The sequence below is a fragment of the Leptopilina boulardi genome, unplaced genomic scaffold (genome assembly GCF_019393585.1).
Source record: "Leptopilina boulardi isolate dan_hultmark-lab unplaced genomic scaffold, ZJU_Lbou_2.1 LbouV2_280, whole genome shotgun sequence".
Lineage (NCBI taxonomy): Eukaryota > Metazoa > Arthropoda > Insecta > Hymenoptera > Figitidae > Leptopilina > Leptopilina boulardi.
The window spans coordinates 588,612-610,227 of record NW_026137841.1 but is presented as its reverse complement, the minus strand read 5'-3'; the positions used below and the strand labels follow the sequence as shown (position 1 = coordinate 610,227).

At 29.1% G+C, this 21,616-nt stretch overlaps 1 protein-coding gene across 2 annotated transcripts in view; it reads right to left on the bottom strand.

The window, feature by feature from the left end:
- The window catches only part of LOC127282091 (radial spoke head protein 4 homolog A), a 53,155-nt gene extending 32,008 nt beyond the window's left edge, over nucleotides 1-21,147 (bottom strand). For both annotated transcript variants that reach the window (XM_051306173.1, XM_051306174.1), the window contains exons 1-7: nucleotides 20,959-21,147; nucleotides 20,637-20,826; nucleotides 20,050-20,255; nucleotides 19,600-19,687; nucleotides 17,536-17,808; nucleotides 17,304-17,426; nucleotides 5,928-6,090 (exon numbers count right to left, since the gene is read on the bottom strand). In XM_051306173.1, coding sequence (XP_051162130.1) covers nucleotides 5,928-6,090; nucleotides 17,304-17,426; nucleotides 17,536-17,808; nucleotides 19,600-19,687; nucleotides 20,050-20,255; nucleotides 20,637-20,826; nucleotides 20,959-21,077 — 1,162 coding nt within the window. In that variant the 5' untranslated portion in view covers nucleotides 21,078-21,147. The remainder of the gene's footprint in view (nucleotides 1-5,927; nucleotides 6,091-17,303; nucleotides 17,427-17,535; nucleotides 17,809-19,599; nucleotides 19,688-20,049; nucleotides 20,256-20,636; nucleotides 20,827-20,958) is intronic.
- Between the last annotated feature and the right edge of the window lie 469 nt (nucleotides 21,148-21,616).

Genomic DNA, 21,616 nt, shown 5'->3' with positions numbered 1-21,616 from the left:
TTTCTGTACAAGAAAATGTACATGTTTAGCAGCAGAGCTTGTACCAGTTCTGATAAAGAAAATGTATAATTTCGGCACTAGAATTTGGAATTTCTTGTATCAGAACTTATGTACAAGATATTGCACAAGATCTTGTACAAGAAAATATATTTAATATTTGCATGCAAGAAAACGTACATGTTCTTGTATGTATTATTGTACAGGTTCATGTACATTTTCTTGGACCAGATTTGAAACATCTACTTGTACATGTTCATTTATACCTTCGTTTAGTTCAAGTATGTTTTCTTGTGCAAGATCTTGTACAGGATCTAATACAAGAACTTGTTACAAATTCTGGTTCCAAATTTTTACAATTCTTTGTACAGGATCTTGTACAGAGATTTTCAATAGGGTGTGCATAATCGGACTTATTAAAGATTAGACCGGACTTATTCTAGATCACATTACCGCCCCCACAGCACCGAAACTTTCTTAAAGATTTATTTTAAATGTTCGGAATTAATTTAAAAAAATTTCATTTAAATGTTCAGGAAAGTTTCGCGCTAAAAATTTATTCAAGTGGGAATTAAATATTCCGAACATTTTAAATAAATCTTAATGAAAGTTTCGGTGCTGTGAGGGTGATTTGCTTATAAAACTGACAATTTAATTTTATATCAAGTAAGGTCCCTTTTCTCGTGGAAAGTCACATATGTTAAAATATACATAAAAATATGTATATAGGATAGTTTTTATGTATGTGTAATGCATGGTTACCATGTTATCAGGAGCTTAATTTTTTTGCAGGTTAAAATTAAATTAAATGGCAATATAACTTATACCCAAATCAATGGATTTTAAAATTATACCAACGTTTTTGGTAGAGAACTTCCTAAACGTTCAAATGAAATTATTGATTTTTTTCAAACATGCAATTTTGCACAAAAAAGCAACATTTTTTTTTAATTTTCCCACCTATTTCCCCTTTAAATTTTTTCAAAACTATCCTAAAATATTCAATATTTCATACGCCTTTCACCCTTCAAATTATTATATATTTTGAGTCAGCAATGTGCGTACAAGGTACAGATATGGTCTGAAAAACGGTGTTATGGGCCAAAAAATCGATTTTTTATAATGGTTTCTTATAGTTTAAGGTCCTGAAAATACAATCCAACTAGTCTCAAATGTTTTAAAAAAATCTGTTACATCCCGTGTGGAAAAATGGTGAGGGCCCTGCGCGGGACCCCCATGGTTTGCCCTCATCCCGTATGGAATCCATAGGGGCAACGCCTGCAGGGGCCCTTAAAGGCGTGACATGCTTTCCCTCATGGGTGCCCTCATGGAATATCCTCATGGATTCTATATGGATTTTCACGATTGCCCTCATCTTGCCCTCAAGTTTGCCTTAATGTTTTTTAATCAACAATATTAATAATAATAGTTAATATAATAATAAATAAGCTTAAAGTATGAATAAATAACATATTTATTTACTAATTCTTCCATTTCTAAATTAAATTCTTACTCAAATTGAATTTATTAATTAACATTCTAATTAATTAACTGAAATAAACATACAATAAATAAATAAATTAAAAAATATGTAATATCTGCATACTGTTAACGGATATTTTCATTTTTTAACTAATTCATACATAGAATTAATGATTAAATGCATAGCTGAGAAATAAATAAATCTAACGCATGGGGGGAATCGAACCTACGACCTACAGACTATGAGGTAATTTATAATTGTAATATAAACAAAATTTAAGATTTAAAAATTATTGCAGAAAATTTATGCGGTAATTTATAATATATAAATGAAAAACTTGGAAACTAATTTTGGAAATTTATAGGGTAATTTATGGTAATTTATGAAATATTTAAGTTAATTTATAATATATGGAAGAAAATTTTAGAAATTTATAGGGTAATTTATGGAATTTTATGTGGTAATTTAAGAAAATTTAATGGAAATATATGTTGTAATGTTGTAAATTATTTTTAAATATTTTATCGTAATTTTTAAACATCACCATTCCCGCAATACTAGCTAGTGGCTAGAATACAAAATTGTCACAAATGGGAGTAGCGCCATTACAGTGACACAGAAAGCTAGGATGGTGCCATCCTAGCGCCACGATACTTTTCTACAGGGAGTATTACGTGCTTTAATAGGTGTAGTTTTTTTATTTATTCTACATAAAAATCTTTGTTAAATACCTTAAAGTAGTCATTTTTTAACATAAGAGAACATTTTACAAAAATATTAATTTAACAAATATTTTAAGTTGAAAAATTAATTTTTCAATTTTTTTAGATTTACCAATAATTAATGTAAAATTATGTTAAAATGTGACTCAGTGACAATAAAAACATAATTACAAAAAAGTTTCCAGCAATTTAAAAAAAATTGAATAATTTGAAAATTTTCGATTTTTTGAATTTTTTGATAAAGTGACATAACTTTTGTTCTAATTAAAATTTTTCAAATCTCTAAGTTTATAAACCTAACTTGTCAATACCTACTACAGTGCCAAATTTCATGCAAATCGGTTAAGTTGTTTTTGCGTAATTGGCGTACAAAGCTTTGTGACAGACATACATACATACATACATGAAATTTTTGATGCTCATTTTTGGAATTCTTGACGTTCAAAAAGACAAATTATGTAAAAAATTTGAAATTTAAATCAATATACAGACAGACGTATGATTATATATAAAGTCCGGTAGCGAACTAAGTAAAAAAAAAGTTGATCGAATCGGGCTGCAACTTGCAGATAGTTTAACTTTTAAACAGAAAGAAGAAGAAAAATTTGTCTTGTATGTTTTCGAAAGGTTTTTTACTGCTCTTTCAATTGGTACAAAAAAAAATTTCAAAAAATTCAAATTCTGACCCTTTTTTTTGAAAATTAAACTTTTTTTCGAATTTTTTTTTAAGTTCGGTCCTTTTTATTTTTTTTATTTATTTTTTTTTGAAAGCTAAAAGTGTGTATTTTTACCACAAAAAATATTTAAATGTCCTTTTTTGTTATTTTTGAGATATTAATTAATTAATTAATTAATGTTAATCAAAAATGAAGTATTTCACAAATAAATAAAGTTATGACAATCCTGAAGGTACCAATTGAGAGCTAACGTAATTGCGCATCCAACGAGCTCTATTTGAAATACTTTGGGTTAGTGGATTGTTAATAAACAATTGGCTAACATGGCAATTGTTTATTAACAATCCACTAACCCAAAGTACTTCATATAGGGCTCGTTGGATGCGGAATTTTGTCAATTTTCATTTAGTAACGTCAGAATTACGATACCTTTATTGGTTTATAAAATATATAATTTTTTATTAACATTAATTAATTAATTAAGTAATATCTCGAAAATAACAAAAAAGGACATCTCAATATTTTTTGAGGTAAAAATGCACATTTTTAACTTTCATAAAAAAATAAAAATAAATTTAAAAAAAAGACCGAACTTAAAAAAAAATCAAAAAAATTTTTGATTTTCAGAAAAAAGAGTCAAATTTTGAATTTTTTGAAATATTTTTTCACCAATCGTAAGAGCACAAAAAAAATTTGGAAAACATATATGTCAAAATTTTTTTTGTTTACTTACATAATATTTACAATTTTTAGTTAATTAATTAACTATTAAGGACCGAACTTAAAAAAAAAGTCAAAAAAATTTTTGATTTTCAGAAAAAAGGGTTAATTTTTGAATTTTTTGAAATTTTTTTTTCACCAATCGAAAGAGCACAAAAAAACATTTGGAAAAAATTTATATTTCAACATTTTTTTTATTTACTTATATATTATTTACAATTTTTAGTTAATTAATTATCTGTTAAGGTTTATAAAAAATTATATATTTTATAAACCAATAAAGGTATCGTAATTCTGACGTTACTAAATAAAAGATGACAAAATTCCTCATCCAACGAGCTCCATATGAAATACTTTGGGTTAGTGGATTGTTAATAAACAATTGGCTAACATGGCAATTGTTTATTAACAATCCACTAACCCAAAGTACTTCATATAGGGCTCGTTGGATGCGGAATTTTGTCAATTTTTATTTAGTAACGTCAGAAATACGATCCCTTTATTGGTTTATAAAATATATAATTTTTTATTAACATTAATTAATTAATTAACTAATATATCGAAAATAAAAAAAAGGACATCTCAATATTTTTTTTGGTGAAAATACACATTTTTAGCTTTCAAAAAAAAATAAAAATAAAATAAAAAGGACCGAACTTAAAAAAAAATTCGAAAAAAAGTTTAATTTTCAAAAAAATGGGTCAATACCTATTTGAATTTAAAAATTTTTTTTGCACCAATTGAAAGAGCAGGAAAAAACTTTTCGAAAACATATGGGACAAATTTTTTTCTTCTTTCTGTATAAAAGTTACAAGTCTTCAAAAATTCACTGTTTAAATTCGATTCGATCCTGGAGATCTATGAGAAATGGAACGCATGCGTTTGACGGGACGCCGTAAAACTGCGTGCTTGTATTATATATTTTTGTCGACCTTCAGGCGACTGGCGCCCGCGGTAATTTTTCTTAAATTATTAATTTTTGACCCTTGGCGACTTTGAACCCGGCTGCGCCAAGTGAGTGTAAATCTTATTTATTTAATTTTTATATATTTTATTGAAATAAGAAATCTGCCTGTCTCAATATATATATATATATATATATATATATATATATATATATATTCTAAGACAAAAATCGCTCTTGGTATTTTTGCTTAAATTAAAAATTAAAAACTTATACATTTTTCAAAATTAACGAAAACATTGACCTAAATACTCGAAGATATACCAGGTATACCCGCAATCGACGACCTGGTTGTCCAAGTGTTAAGGATATTTTCTCAAACCTCAAATGTGAATGCCAAAACTATTTACAAAAAATTCGAGCTAAATTCTTGGCGATGATCCTTAAGTATGTATACCCATCATCGGCAACCTGGTTCTGTAGGTAAAAAATAACCATGGATTATTGTGCAGTTGTAAGTTCTGAAGGTGCATAAAAAATTTCAGACCTCTAGGACATTAGTAAATCGTTTAAATTAAAATTTAAAATCTCATATTTTGACTTTTGCAAAATAAATTGTTTATAACAATAATACTGAAGTTCAAAAAATTATTTAAGCATAAAAACCGTATTCAGCATAAAAAAATACATAAGGAACACTTATCTAGGTCCTTTGAAATTTAAATAGTTTCAAGAAATCTATTTTAATTAGTAGTAAAACTTTGAACGCGTTTTTCTCGAAAAGTTGATTTTGGTCGATAGCAGCACCGTTTTCTCAGACCCAGTCACATATATGGGAATATATTATACTTGAGCCAATAAATCAAAGAAATTATTACTATTTTCCAATATTTTTGTTCTTTTAATCTTAAATTAAAGAAAGAAAAATAATTTAAGATCACTGGTGAGCATTAGATGCAAATCGGTAAGTTGCTAATCTATATTCATCTGTAATTCGTACGCACTTTGCTGTTCCTTAATAAAATTTGGAGGGTGAAGACCTTAAGAAATAAGGAACATTTTATGGTAGTTTTGAAAACATTTGAAGGGGGGAAAGGGATGAAAAAATTTTAAAAAATAATTTTTTCTTGCTTTCTAAGTCAAAACTTCATTTTTGAAAAAAAAAAAATAATTTCATTACAAATTTTAGGAAATTTTCTACACAAAACGTTCGTAAAATTTTCAACTCCATTGATCCGCGTAAAAGTTATTGCCATTTGAAAATTATGCTGCAAAAATATTGAGCCCCAGATAACATCGCAACTACGAAAACACAGACCTAAAAACCCACCCTATTTATTTTCGTACAATTTCCAGACTAATCCGTACTGATCTGTACGAATTTAATTCTGAATCAGTCAAAAATTTTAACAAGGGTTATTTACTACTTATTGGCTCCTCTTCTTCTATTTCTTCCTCTTCTTCGATTTCGTCTTCTCTGAATGTAAAGTAACCAACTGGAGAAATTAACGTGGAAGAACTTATGCGAGCAATTTGTGCTCTAAGATAATTTGCCTCGTTTCCAGGAAAGGATGGAAATGTAAATATCTAGAACGTTTTAATTATTATTTATGAACTATATTTCAAAATTTAGTTAATTTTCCAATTTTTTCTTTCAGATATTCTCCGTTGAAAGTAAAAAGATAGAAATGGATAAAAATTGCTAGACATAGAAACGCATAACTTTTTCTATCCCTCCCAAGAAAATACTTTGCATCTTTTAAAAATTATCATTTTTAAACGACAAATGTCTATCCATTTGATTTCATTTTATCAATTTCTATCCTTCAGTTATCTTTCTTAATTTTCATCTTTATCTATGCTTATATTTATTCTTTAAAAAATAAAAAATTTTCATTTAAACAATCGCGCTTCCTTACAAAAAGTTTTTAATTCATTCAATACTTACATTTTATATTACATACTTATAAATAATGGAAATTTATAAATACGCTATACGGGGATTTGATCACAAGTCAAATAGATTCTGTAAAGGTACACTCTCATCGTCTTAACTTGTAGCTGCCTGCCTGCAGGAGTTGACATGGCAACGTACAGGAGTAATAGAGATAGTAAATTCAAATTTGAATTTTCTATCTTTCTAACTCCTTCACATTGCCATGACAACTCATGCAGGCAGGCAGACAACCACCGAGGTGTGAGTGCGTCTTAAGAAGTGTAATTCAAAACGCCACTAATTGTTGCTTCATGACAAAAGCTCATGAAGCAAAGTGATTAATACTCATCATGTAGGGAAAATAAGCGAGGGTCAAAGCGACGCGAATGTAAATTCAAATATAGCAACAATGATGTTTGTAAATATGCTTTCGAGTAAGGGTACAAACGAAAAATATTATGGACGGCAGTAAACACTACCGGCAGAAATTGTCGGCACGTTTGACATACGAGGAGTGGAAATTTGATGCTGAATTTAAAGCAAGATATTTTAAGTTGGAAAAAATTTAGAGACTTCTAACTTAGATGGTTGGAAAGCTAATAAAATTCTGCGTCTGAATGTATATAAAAAAAAAAAATTTTTCTTTTTGTCGTATTTATAACACCGAAAAGATTTCAAGAAAAAGGTATGCAATTTTCCAACTTTCGTACTAATGTTTTTGACTCCTGGCATAATCTAGAATAATGTATGGAAAAATTTGTCAATTCTACAACATAATTTTTAAGGTCTTAAGGGGCCGTTTATATACCACGTGGACAATTTTTTACTGATTTTTGACCCCCCCTCCCTTCATTGTGGATAGGAAAATACATTAAATCATGGACAATTTTAAACCCCCCCCTCCCCACAGTGGTTCCAAATTCCAACCCGGCTGAAAAAACTTGTACATGAAAATGTACAAGTTCTTGTACATGTTCATTAATGAACTTGTACATTTTCTTGTACATGTTCCAGTAATGTTCTTGAACAAGTTCAGCATCCGGAATTGACATGTTCTTTTACCAGAACTTGTACATGATCCTGGATAAGGAAATGTACTTGTACAAAAAAATGTACATGTTCTTTTACATATTTTTTGTGCAGGTTTCATGTACAAGTAATTTTACATGAACACGTTTATGTTCTTCTACAAGAACATTTGTTTAAAAACGTTTTTGAAAAAAAAATTAATTTTAATAAGTTATAATTATTAAGACTCTTCACTTATGCATGCTAAAAATTATTGCACAGCTATAAAGGCTTAAGAAAACTACTGCGCAGCCTTTAAAGTTTTTAATTTAAAAAACATAAATGAACATTTACAAGAATATGTTCCACATCTGGTACAAGGAAATGTACATGAAACCTGCACATAAAAATATATACAAGAACATGTATATTTTCTTGTCCAGGATCTTGTACAAGTTCTGGTACAAGAACATGCCTCAATTCCGGATGCTGAACTTGTTCAAGAAAATTACTTGAACATGTACAAGTTCATTAATAAACATGTACAAGAACTTGTACATATTCTTATACAAGTTTTTTCAGCCGGGAAAAACGTGGCCAAAAACGAAAAAATAGTTTTAATTTAAAGATTTTTAACAGCCCCACTTAACATCTTAGTGTTAGTTGTTAAATTAAAAAAATTTTGAATTCAAAAATGAAAAGTCAAAAATCCCACTCTGAAATAATTTTTCCCGTGTTTTATACACATTCATGTTTAATTTAAAAAAAAACTTGCTCCTATTTGCTCCTCTTTCTTTAAATGCTTATTTACTGCACCAATACGTGATTGATGTTATCCCTGGTTAAAATATCGGACTCAACGAGCAGTTAGTCCGAAACAATGCGGTTTATGGTCAGGTATTTGTCACCCGTAATTGATCCGGTTAAGTCAGAAAACAATACTGTTTGTGAATACCTAGTAAATCCAAATATAGTTTGGTCTAATCCGGAATTAGTCCGATTGTACGCAACTAGTGAATCTGAGATTGGTCCGGTCAAATCCGGAACTAATCAGTTATTTGTTACTAGTAAATCCAAAACAATTCCAAAATAATCCGATTTATGATCAGGTTTTTGTCATCCGGAATGAGTCCGGTTAAAACTGAAATCAATATGATTTAAGTATAAGTATTGAATCCGAAATAACTTTGATCGAATCCTGAGTTAGTCCGATTGTATGCAACTATTGAATCAACGGTTAGTCCGGACAAATACGGAGATAATCCGTTTCTTACTATTAAATCAAGAATTATTCCGAACTAATCCGCTTTATGGTCAAGTTCAGGTAATCTGGAATAAGTCCGGTTGAAACTGAAATCAATTCGGTATAAGTATAATTAGTGAATCCGGAATCAGTTTAACCCAATCTGGACTTATTCTGATTGTATACAACTATTGAATAAGGGATTAGTCCGATCAAGTACGAAAATAATCGGATTTCTTACTTTTATATCGAGAATTATTGCAAAATAATCTCTTTTATAATCAAGTTTCCATATTATTTCACTGTTATGTCGGATTAAGTTTTTTGTACGTATTGAATTCGAAATGAAGCGGATTATTATGTTATTTTTCTTACACAATGTTCGTATTTTTCCTTATTAATTGCTGATTAGTTTTTTTCGGTTTTGTATTTGGATTGTTTCGGTCTGATTGCAGTCTGATTTCATAGTCAGTTCAGATTAATGCGATCCGATTTTGGATTTGTCGTTGTGTTCAGTCTGATTCCAAACTAATGCGGATCACTTGCGTAATTATTTCGTACAGTTTTCCCACTTATCCAGTCCAATCTCTCTGAATTTGATACGAAATCAATCTGACTTTTTTATCAGGGAATAATGCAATATAGTAACTGTCTCCTTGGTTGATATCAACTCAACAGAATACAACTTCCAATGCTAAATTAATTAAATTTTTATACTTTATCCATGTTTAAGGATTGTCGCAGAGGTGGTGCAGAATAAAGGCGATTGTTCCCATTACCTCCATGTAAAAGTTCGCAAGTTTACAACCAAAAAAAATTTCCTTTTAATTTTATTGAAATAATCAATTACTTATATTATAAATAGAAAAATACGTTTAAATAAAGTGTAAAAATAGATGATAATTTTTTCTCATTACACGAATAATATAAATTCTGTTTAATTCATTTTTTAAAAATCTGTCATAATTCATGGCAACGTCGTAAACTTTACGCACAGTTAATAGGACTTGTATTGTTATGTATAACAAACTTCAAACACATTGTGTGACAATTTGACAAGTTAACCTATAATTTTTCGTTTTTTAATTGATTTGAAATTTAAACCATGGAAGTTCTGATAAATAAAAAGGAAATAAAGTTGCGTTACAAATAAGAAACCGATTTCTAAAGGTTAAAGTATACTCCTTTTTTCTAAAAATAGTGTGGTGTCAAGGGTTTGAAATAATATTAGATATGGCCACAAGAGGGCTTATAATAATTAGCGTTATGGGGCCTACGGTTTTTTTTTCGTAACACCATATCTCTCTCGACTGGCGAGAGCTGTACCACGCGACACAAAGTTATCTCGTTATCAATATTAACAAAATTAATAAGTTCCTTATCCCTATTTATTATAATTATTATTAGAAGCATAACTCTACATGGTGGCAGCGCGGGATAAATTTATTTTTAATTTTGAAGAAGTAAAAAGTGCGCGAATCAAAATCGTCTGGAAAGTTTTCCGACGGAAATGTAAACGCCATTAACCACTCTCGAGTGGGATAAAACTAAAAGTATATCCTCGGTGGAAAAATGGCTGACAAGGAAGCACCAGAAAACGGGCATCCTGGAGCCGTGCAACCTTGTGCTGGTGGTGGTGCAGAAGGAGTACAACCGATTCTATTAGTTGTGCCGATAAGACCAAGTGTGGTACCCCCAGATCAGTTCAACTTCAAGAATTCGGCATCATGGACAAATTGGAAGAAAAAATTCACGAGGTACATGTCGGTGTCGGGCATGGGTGACCGAGGAGAAGCCGAAAAAATTGATACTTTGATATACATAATGGGAGAAAAAAGTGAGGATATTTATCTCTAGTTCCAGCCGATGCCTGAGCCAACCCAGTGGGCAAAAAACCATGTTCGTTCTAAAAACGTTTTAAGAACGTTTTTAGAGCGTTTCATGTCTGCCAAATAATGTTTTGGAACATTATTCGAACATCCATGTTCTTAAAATGTTCCAGAACATTATTTGTCGGATACGAAACGTTCTAAAAACGTCCTTAAAACGTTTTTAGAACGAACATGGTTTTTTGCCCACTGGGAGTAACATACAACGTCGTGCTGCATGCATTAGAAGACTATTTAATAGAACAGGGGATTCGTTCATCACGAATTTGCACGCACTAGCAGAACAGTGTGAATTCGATGTTTTCAAAGACGTGTGGGCATGTTAGATGCTAAATTGAGTGAACGTTTGCAACTGAAACTAAATTTTACGTTGCAAGATACTATCACGGCAGCCAAACAGTAAGAAATTCAACAAAAACAAAATATGATCATTCGAGAAAAGGAACGAGTGGAACATCACGTCAACGAAGTAAATCGGAATCCAAAACAAGGGAAATCAAGAAAAGGCAATTTCTACAAAGGTGGAAGGCAGAATCAACAATCTTATTCGTCGTAAGGGGCTCAAAGTACAGCGGACGTGGTTGTGGATGTTAGTATTGTGGATCAAAGCAGCCTCATCCTCAAAACATGTGCCCGGCAAGAACCGTGAAAAGCTTCAAGTGTAAATTAAAAGGTCATTTCAGCAAGGTTTGTAAAACAAAATCAGTTCGTATGACAGAGAATGTAGACGACGAAGAGACGAATGACATGTTTGTCGGATGTGTGGAGGTGAGTAAAGAAAGAAACATGTTTACGTAAAATTGAAATTAATGAAATAAATAAAAATATTGATTTTCTCGCCGATACAAGTGCAGACTGCGTGTGTCTGCTTTATGATGTAATTAATTAAAATTAATTAATTAATTAATTAAGCCTCACTTTAAAAGTAAACAAGACTGGTTAAAATATTAAGGGTTTGAACACACGAAAATTGGATGTGATCGGGGCAGTTAACATAACCTTAAGATACAGGGGATCGAGGTGTCAAACGACAGGTTATGTACTCAAGGGTCTTTGTAAACCACTGTTGGGCCACGTTAAATGCGATAAACTGGGAATAGTTAAAATTTTGAAAGAGAAAGCAACAGTTGCATCGATTATTGTGATAAATGGATACTTTTCGAAAATAAATTTCTTGCAGAATTTCCTAAACTCGGTAAAGTACTGGGTGTGCTTCCAGAAAAAATGCCTTTCGCGCAATCAGTCCCTCGCCCAGTAACTTTGGCTATTAAGCCCAAACTAGAAAAAAAATGGGTACACTAGTGGGGATGGAAATACTTAAAAATGTAACAGATGTCACTGATAAGGTTGCTCCGATTGAATGTGTTCCTAGAGGAACGGACGAAATTCGTGTTTTTTGGGGAGATTATTTTCTTGTAAATAAATGCATTTGTCGTACATTTTACTCAATCCCAAAAGTTAAATTAACATTAATTTCACAGCTAGATACATCGAAGATCGCTTAACGAATCTTGAACCTCTCCACAGTTTGCTAAAAAATAACGTAGAATTTATTTGAGGTCCAAGTCAGAAACAAGCTTTTAACGTGTTTAAAAAAGCTCTAATGTTAGCATTTTTCGATCCAACAGAAAAAATTATTATTAGCGCGGATGCTAGTTCGTACGGTATTGGAGGGTGTTTATTTCAAGTGGATTCTAACGAAAATCGCGAATTTGTAGCTTACGCTTGTAAAACACTAACAGTGGCGGAAAAAAGATACGCTCAAATCGAAACTCTTGTACGCGATTGTCAGAAATGTATCGAAGAGCGTTGTAACCCGAAGAAAAATTTTTATGCGACGATTTGCCTACCAGACCTTGGCAAAAAATTTCAGCGGATTTGTTTAAACATTTGTGTTGGTATTTAATAGTGGTAAACTATTTTTCGAGATATATTGAAATTGGAAAGCTCGAAAGCTTCACAGAAAATTAAAAGGCATTAAAATAAGCTGCAACGCTTATTATTTTAATCCAATTTTGCTTAAAATAATCCATTTTGGTATTAAAATAAGCAAAATTGGATTAAAAAAATAAGCGTTGCAGTTTATTTTAATGCCTTTTAATTTTCTGTGTTAGATACAAATGCAGTTATCGAGAAGATAGCAGGCATGTTTTCACGTTTTGGAATTTGCGAGGAACTTCGGTCAGATAATGGTCCTTAATTCAGAGACAAATTCGATCAATTTTGCGAAAGAATTCCATTTCCGTCATGTAACGAGTTCTTCTTATTACAGTCAATCAAGCGGTGAGGTTGAAAATGCCGTAAAGGTAGTAAAAAATTTAATTAAAAAAAATTGTCAAAGTCACTTAGAATTCAAAAATGCCTTGTTATCTTATCGAGCAACTCCACTGGTGAACGGTTATTCTCCAGGTGAATTAATGATGAATCGAAAATTGCGAACAACGTTACCGATATTGTTAAGTAAATTAAAAGAAAGGGAAATTAAGTAAGATGCGTATAAAATAATTTATTGTTGAAAGAAAAACAAGCGCAGGATTATAATTAACTACACAGGTCTAGAGATCTTCCAAAGCTTTGTGTAGGTGATAAAGTTTGGATCACAGACATGAGGCAATACGAAGAAATAGTTAAAAAGCTGAAAGAGCATAGATCTTATTTAGTAAAATCCGAGAACTTAGAATACAGACGTAATCGCGGGCATTTAATTCCTGGACCGTTTTCGAAAAAAAAGGATCGCGGTAAAATTCATCCCGACATGTCTGTGATTGAAACTCCTGCGAATGATAAAAATGTAAAAAGCAGCAAATAATTAACAGTACAATCAGGTCGAAGAAAATTGCTAACTCGAGCTAGGAACAAACCGGAATGGTTGAGATTCTAATGTATTTATAATCGAATTTTTTTCAAGTGGTTTGTGAGTGATTTGATTAAAATAATTTTATAAAAAAAAGGTTTTGTATAGAATCAATGTAACTTTTATTGCTAATAATTAAACGGAAGTTTAGCATCAAAAGAAGGGGGATGTGGTGTCAAGGGTTTGAAATAATATTAGATATGGCCACAAGAGGGCTTATAATAATTAGCGTTATGGGGCGACAATCCTTAAGATATGTGCAGTATATAAATTATTTTTATTTGTTTAATCAATTTATTATTTTTAACTTATTATAACTATTACAATGGGTTAGACTAACCCAGTAATAACTGTATTTTGAACTTTAATTAATCAATAAAAACAATTTTATTTTAAATCAATCGGACATTTTCTAAGAAAAGTGATGGTTTTGTCAGATTTGTGATATTTTTTAATTACTAAAGTTACAGTGGAAAATATACACGGTTTTATTAGAAATTACTTACAAACTTCGCCTGGGTTATGCTAATCCAGTCAGCACCCTGAGGGTTATAATGAAAAGGTCTATGTTAAGAAGATAATTTTGTGATATTTTTATATGCGCAAAGAAGGAATATACGTGAAAACAGTTTGTCCTATGCAAGGTGCGTTTTTTGATTTCGGAAGTATCATAAAATAACCTCAAATAAGTAAGTAATAGTATTTTTTTTCTGTATATGTGAATGTAAATATGTTTCTTTAAGTTTAGTTTATATTAAAATTGCTTTCTTAATTTTTTAAACAAATTTTAATTGAATAAGTTATATATTTTCGAAACATTGAACAATATTATTTAATTTTGAGGTTATATTGTTGATAAAACAACGTAGTTCGTTCTTCTTTGAAATTGAATTTATTTTTAGTTTTATAAAAAAAATGTAATTATATTTGACTTTTTAGATTACTCCAGATAATTTAAATAAATGTCCCTCCTCAGAAGAGAAATTTTTAATATTATTAAAAATAGTATTAACGATTAAAATAACATTCTTTTCCAATAATTAATCAACATTTGACTCATGAAAATGCATTTTGCTTATGTACTAAAATAAAGGTTGATTTAAGAAAGTTATTCATTAAATTTCGTCAAAAGTATAAAGAGAGCAAAATAATTTCAGAAAGATTTTTAAAACAAAATAAATCATGGCTGGCAATAGAAGTTAATTTATGTGAAAAACTTAAGGAGATAAAATCCACCGAAAATACGCAACTGTCTTTGATTACAAAAATCCAAGGACGACCATCTATAAGTTTTGAACATTGTAACGAGAGAAGTAAGCGAAGAAGAACACGGAACCTTCGAGAGCAACACAGCATAAATAAACTAGCATAAATTGGAAAATTGGATGCCGCAAAATTAGTCAAAGACATTTCTGAAGGAAGTCCAACAAAAGTCAGGTCAAAACTGTTCAAGCAAAAATTTTTCCATGATATTAATGCTAATAAAACAGACGGGAATATATTTTTTACATCTCTTGTGCCCTTTCAACTTATATCTGACGATCAATCAGGCAAAACAGTAATTCGGAAAAATCCTAGGCCTTCGTCCCCACGATATTGTCGACCAATTAAAATCGAAATTTTACATGAAACTCCTGAATCTACCCAACTTTCAGTTGATAGCATTAAAGAACAAGAGCAAATTAATTAAAGTTGTTGTGAGATCTTCATCTTCAACATTCTACAACCCTTTAAATGTATTTTCACTAATCTTAAAATTATATTTTGAAAACGATTAAAACTGATAAGTTATTTGGTTTTTAATCGCTTTATGAAAAACAACTGTCAGCTGACTGTTGTTGTCATTCACTGATCACATGTAGACAGAATGCGCAGAAACCAAAAGTCCTTTTAATGCAGCATAGGTTTCAATACAGTCCCACCCAAGCGGTCTTACGATGCAACTTCAAGCTCCCTGTCGAGTAATAGCGAAGTTGACACTTCTGTCTCTAGTCTTCTTGGAACTCCTATATTTTTCCCTTATATAAATCCATATAAAATCCTATGTTGATATTTCAGAATCTACATGAAATCCCATATGATTTCTTATGTTTAATTCTATGTGAAATCATATGTAAGAATCCACATGAAATCCCATATGGTTGTCTACATTAATACATTTATGTAAAATTTTATATAAGGAATTCTTTAGGATTTCATATGATATTTTTTGTAAGATTTAATATGGGTAATTATGAAGGAAACGGACATGGGAATTTGATAAAAAAAATGTAAGAAATTATATAAGAATCCACATGAATTCCTATGTAGAAACACAAATGCAAATTCCCACATGAATTCTTACTCAAAATCGTGTCCCAATTTTACATACGGTTTTTTATGGATTTCCATATAGTTTCCTATAATCAACGTGGGATTTCAGGTGGGGTTTTTAATAGGATTCCATATAGGATCCCATGTAAGATCTTATATAGGAATTTTCAGTAGGGTCAGCCAACCTGAAATCATGTGGCCTAATCAACGACCTGAAATAGTTGAGATGCTAGAAACTCATTCAAACATTATAATGAACAATTTGATTGTCCATAAATGGACCATTTGGAATCGATACTCCTCCTTGACGAAACTGACACGCGTAGTTGCATATTGTTTGCGCTTTTTGCATATTCTATGTAAGAAAATAAAATTAACGGATCCATTGTCTGTGGATCAAATACAAAATTCAATGAAATAAATCATCAAGGTTATACAAAGTAAAGAGTGTCCATCTGAAATACTCAATAACAAGAGCGATTTACCTAAAACATCGAAAATTCTAAGGTTGAATCCTATTATTGAAAATGGATTAATGAGAGTAGAAGGGAGAATAAAGAATTCTGATCTGAATTACAAACACAAGCATCCCATTATCACAAGGAATCATACATGCTTGCATAAAATGTACTCAGGCAAAACCTAAGGAATTATTATATCAGATGGATGATCTTCCCAAGGTCAGAGTCACCGACGCCCTTCCCTTTGAGAATTGTAGGGTAGATTACTGTGGACATTTTTTATAAAGGTCCTATTTTCCAAAAATGTTTGATTTTTTTGTGCAAACTAATGCAGTGATATTTTCACTTCATTTTAAATCTTAGCTAGCTCCATCAGTAAAATTTAACTAATTTTCACAACTAGTCAGTGAACACTGATTATATGACGCAGGCATTGCAGATTAAAGGTATATCCATTAAATCATAACTAAAACTTTAAACGCGTTTTTCTCAAAACTACTTTTTTTTAAATGACCGGAGACATAACTTTCACAAATCTTAACCGATTTTTTAATGATCATTTTTAAAAAACGGTGCAATTGTTCAGAAATTCCAATGATGCAGATTTTAAGAATTATTTTCTAAATAAAATCAGCCATGATTTATTTATTTGTACCAAAGAATACAGCCATTGAAATACCATTATTTAAATCGGTTTATTTTTAAAAAAATTTAAGAAAGGGAAATGATATGATATTAACCCTTAAAGTACACACTTAAAAATTTACGTTTAATACACATATGGCCTTTTACCCCGGGATTCTTTGAAAGTTTATATCTTCAGCTCAAATTGTTGAAATTGAGCCGATAATTTTAATTAGGAAATTTTCTCGGGAATATGAAAAATATAGTTTTATTAATATAAAATTATTTAATTAAAAAAATTAAACAATGATATGTTTTCAAAGAAGGACCACAATTTTAAAAAACACATGGGCAATTTATATTCAGTGTGTAATTTAAGGGTTAAAATTTTGAATTTTTTCGCTTCTTACCAGAAAGGTATGCTTTTATCAAATTTTTTTAATATATTATTTTTTAGTTTTTCTTTACTCACTTCTGTCTTCAAATTTCCTGTAAACATTCTTACAATAGAACGGGATGCAACTATTTGTTGTGGAGTTATGGTAGGTAATTCAATCCATTCATCTAATCCGGGAGAATTGCATACAAAATAAACCTAAGTACAATTTTACTTAAGTGAACAATTTTAAATCTTTAATACGTTGTAGTTATAAATATTTGTTATATTATATGTATAATGTCAAAATTATAATTTTTGTATGTACCATTTTATTGAGACCTGTACCAATTGGTTCTGAAGGAACCTGGACAGGAGATTGCCATACATTTTTTGGAAAATCTGGAAAAAATAACTGCAATCTTTTCTCTGCAGATTTTCCTTCTCGTGGAAGTTCAGTTTGTGAAACTACATCTAAAGCTTTTTTAACAATTGTTTCCTTTAATGTATTAATAGATGTTTCTTTATCTAATAATTCAGTGGCTTTATTAGATACATTATTTTCTTTGTTCTTCAATTTTTCTTCGTCTGCTACAGATTTCTAAAAATAAAAATATTTTATTTTTCAATAATTAAAAATTGTTTTTGAAAACTGAAAAATAATGTTTAATATTTAAAATATTAGTGAAGATAAAGATTTTATAACGGGGGTAAAATTCCTATGGCGAAATAAGTGAAAAAAAAGTTGATCGGATCGGGCTGTAACTTGCACATAGTTTAGCCCTAGGGGTGAGTAATTTAACCACGAAGTATTGTTAGGTTTTTTCAAAAACTGTCGAAGAGGGAGGGGGTTGAATTTTTTTGATAAATTTAAACAGTGAATATTTGAAGACTTGTAACTTTTAAACAGAAAGAAGAAGAAAAATTTGTCGTACGTTTTCGAAAGGTTTTTTCCTGCTCTTTCAAATGGTGTAAAAAAATTTTCAAAAATTTCAAATTTTGATCCTTTCTATTGAAAATTAAACATTTTTTCGAATTTTTTTTTAATTTCCGTACTTTTTATTTATTTTATTTATTTTTTTTTTGATAGCAAAAAATGTGTATTTTCACCACAAAAAATATTGAAATGTCCTTTTTTGTTATTTTCGAGATATTAATTAATTAATTAATTAATGTTAATAAAAAATGAAATATTTCACAAATAAATAAAGTAATTGCAATCCTGAAGGTACCAATTGAAAGCTGAAGTTATGCCGCATCCAACGAGCCCTATATGGACTATTTTGGATTAGAGGATTTCCTATAAACAATTGCCATGTTAGCCAATTGTTTATTAACAATCCACTAACCCAAAGTACTTCATATAGGGCTCGTTAAATGCGGAATTATGTCAACTTTCATTTAGTAACGTCAGAATTACGATACCTTTATTTGTTTGTAAAATATATCATTTTTTATTAACCTTAATAGTTAATTAATTAACTAAAAATTGTAAATATTATGTAAGTAAACAAAAAAAATTTTGACATATATGTTTTCCAAATTTTTTTTGTGCTCTTACGATTGGTGAAAAAATATTTCAAAAAATTCAAAATTTGACTCTTTTTTCTGAAAATCAAAAATTTTTTTGACTTTTTTTTTAAGTTCGGTCTTTTTTTTTAATTTATTTTTATTTTTTTATGAAAGTTAAAAATGTGCATTTTTAACTCAAAAAATATTGAGATGTCCTTTTTTGTTATTTTCGAGATATTAGTTAATTAATTAATTAATGTTAATAAAAAATTTAATATTTTATAAAAGAATAAAGGTATCGTAATTCTGACGTCACTTAATAAAAGTTAAAATAATTCCGCATTCAACGAGCCTTATATGAAGTACTTTAGGTTAATAAACAATTGGCTAACATTAATTAATTAATATCTCAAAAATAACAAAAAAGGACATCTCAATATTTTTTGTGGTGAAAATACACATTTTTTGCTATCAAAAAAAAAAAAATAAAATAAATAAAAAGTACCGAAATTAAAAAAAAATTCGAAAAAATGTTTAATTTTCAATAGAAAGGATCAAAATTTGAATTTTTTGAAAATTTCTTTACACCATTTGAAAGAGCAGGAAAAAACCTTTCGAAAACGTACGACAAATTTATCCTCTTCTTCTTTCTGTTTAAAAGTTACAAGTCTTCAAATATTCACTGTTTAAATTTTTTAAAAAAATTCAACCCCCTCCCTCTTCGACAGTTTTTGAAAAAACCTAACAATACTTCGTGGTTAAATTACTCACCCCTAGGGCTAAACTATGTGCAAGTTACAGCCCGATCCGATCAACTTTTTTTTCACTTAGTTCGCTACAGGAATTTTACCCCCAGTTATAAAATAAGAAAAATAATTACTTTTTGTCTTTTAGTGAGTTCTTCTTCTTTCAAATCTGCTTCAAGAACATAATAATTTTTTGGATTACCCAAAATTTTCCCCCAAAATCTACAATTTTAAAAATATGTTAATTTGTTAGTTAAAATTATCAAACTAAGCACTAACTGAAATACAATTTTATATCAATCTGTATAGCTCAGCACATTAATTGAGGTTACTAAAAGATAACAAAAAATACTAGAAAACAAAATAAATAATTTAATACCAAAAATGTATTCAATTTATATTTTATTCAGGTTAGAGAGTATTTGAACAAATATTATTATATCTGACTTTACAGTATAGTGCATGTAATATAAGACAAATATAATACAGCAAAATAAAAAAATTATAAAGGCAAAAAATAATTGTCATTGTTAATTTATTATTGAAATTAGATAACGGGAGTGAATTTAATAGAAACAACTTACCGGACATTTTCAATTGGAGCCTCAAAAATTAATTTTTGTATACTCAAATTTAATATTGATATTTCAGATCGAGGTAAACCTACATCAGCTTTTTCAATAAAATATAATAGATTCAGTAAATTTTCTCCACTATTTTTAACATTAATTTCTTTCTCTTGTTCTTGATACAATTCTGCTTCTTCTGTTTTCTTTTGAATTTCTGACGTCTATCCAGAAAAAATTAAAAATGTATTTTTCTAAACTACAGCAAGATGCATGAAATAAAAAATGACACATAGAAACTTCAATTGACAAAAAACATCAAATTTTCGTATTTTGATTTATAAATTTTCAATTTCGCCTGTACACACGAAAGTTCATAAAGTTATCATAAAATTTTTGATGACTGAAATTTTAGATTTAAATAAATAAAATAATTATTTTTAATTTTGATTGTCATTTATATCATGTATTATTATAAGTGACTTCATTTTAACAATGTGTTATTTGCAATACTAAAATTAAGAAATTATTTTATTAAATCAATCACTACTTTTTAAATAAGGAAAACAAATTATATAAGTTATAAAAATATTTTGAAACAACACCTTAAAAAGTTTGATTAGTTTTTTTGCATTTTCGTATTGTAATGGAGGAACATAAATATTTCGAAGATGATCAGTTTGAGTTTTAAATCTTTTTTCCTTTAAATTTTTACTATATTCTTCAAAAACATCTAGAGCATTTTCTGGTCTCTCAGAAAGTATTTTATTTATTAATTCACTCAAGTGGTCATATCTAAAAAGTTATTAAAATTTAAATACAATAATTTAAATTATTATTATTATTATTATTATTATTTATAATAAGTAGATTTATAAATTTATATTTTGTTTTGTTATTTTTAATAAACGTAATTAATTAACTTACAAACTGTCACCAGATTCTGGATTGTGTTTCTGTAGATATTCTTTCGCTTTACGTAATTCATGTGAAAGAGAATTGTCTTCTGGTGATGAAATCTCGTCAATATTATACAAACAATTCATATTCAAATTTTTTTTACTATTTTATTCTACTTTATAAAACCATGTGATAACCTTTTGATTTTTATTATCTTTGAAAACAAAAAAGCTGATAGTTAATATGAAACAATTGAAAATCATATAATGGGTAATTTTCAAAATAAATTTTGTAACTCTTGGTATTGTGAAAATGGACATTCAGAAACAATTTTTTGTTTATAATATTTTATTATTATTGATTCATTGGGAAATTAAATCATTCTGAAAATTCACCTATGCAAAAAAATAAAAATTCTGAATTATTTTCAATTACATACTCGCTTCTACCGAGAGTGTAAAGAATATTTCATATTATTTATAATTTTGTTGATTTTATCATTTTAGTTCAAAAAAAAATACTTTTTTAAAATTAAAATTTAATAAAAGAGTTATATGATTAAATAATTAATACGCATCATTTCCATATAATATAACTCATTTCTCAAAAGTGATCCAACTGCGAAAATTTTTTTCTCAAAACGGCCTGTAATTTGAACACGTACTACGAGTGATTTAGTTTAGTA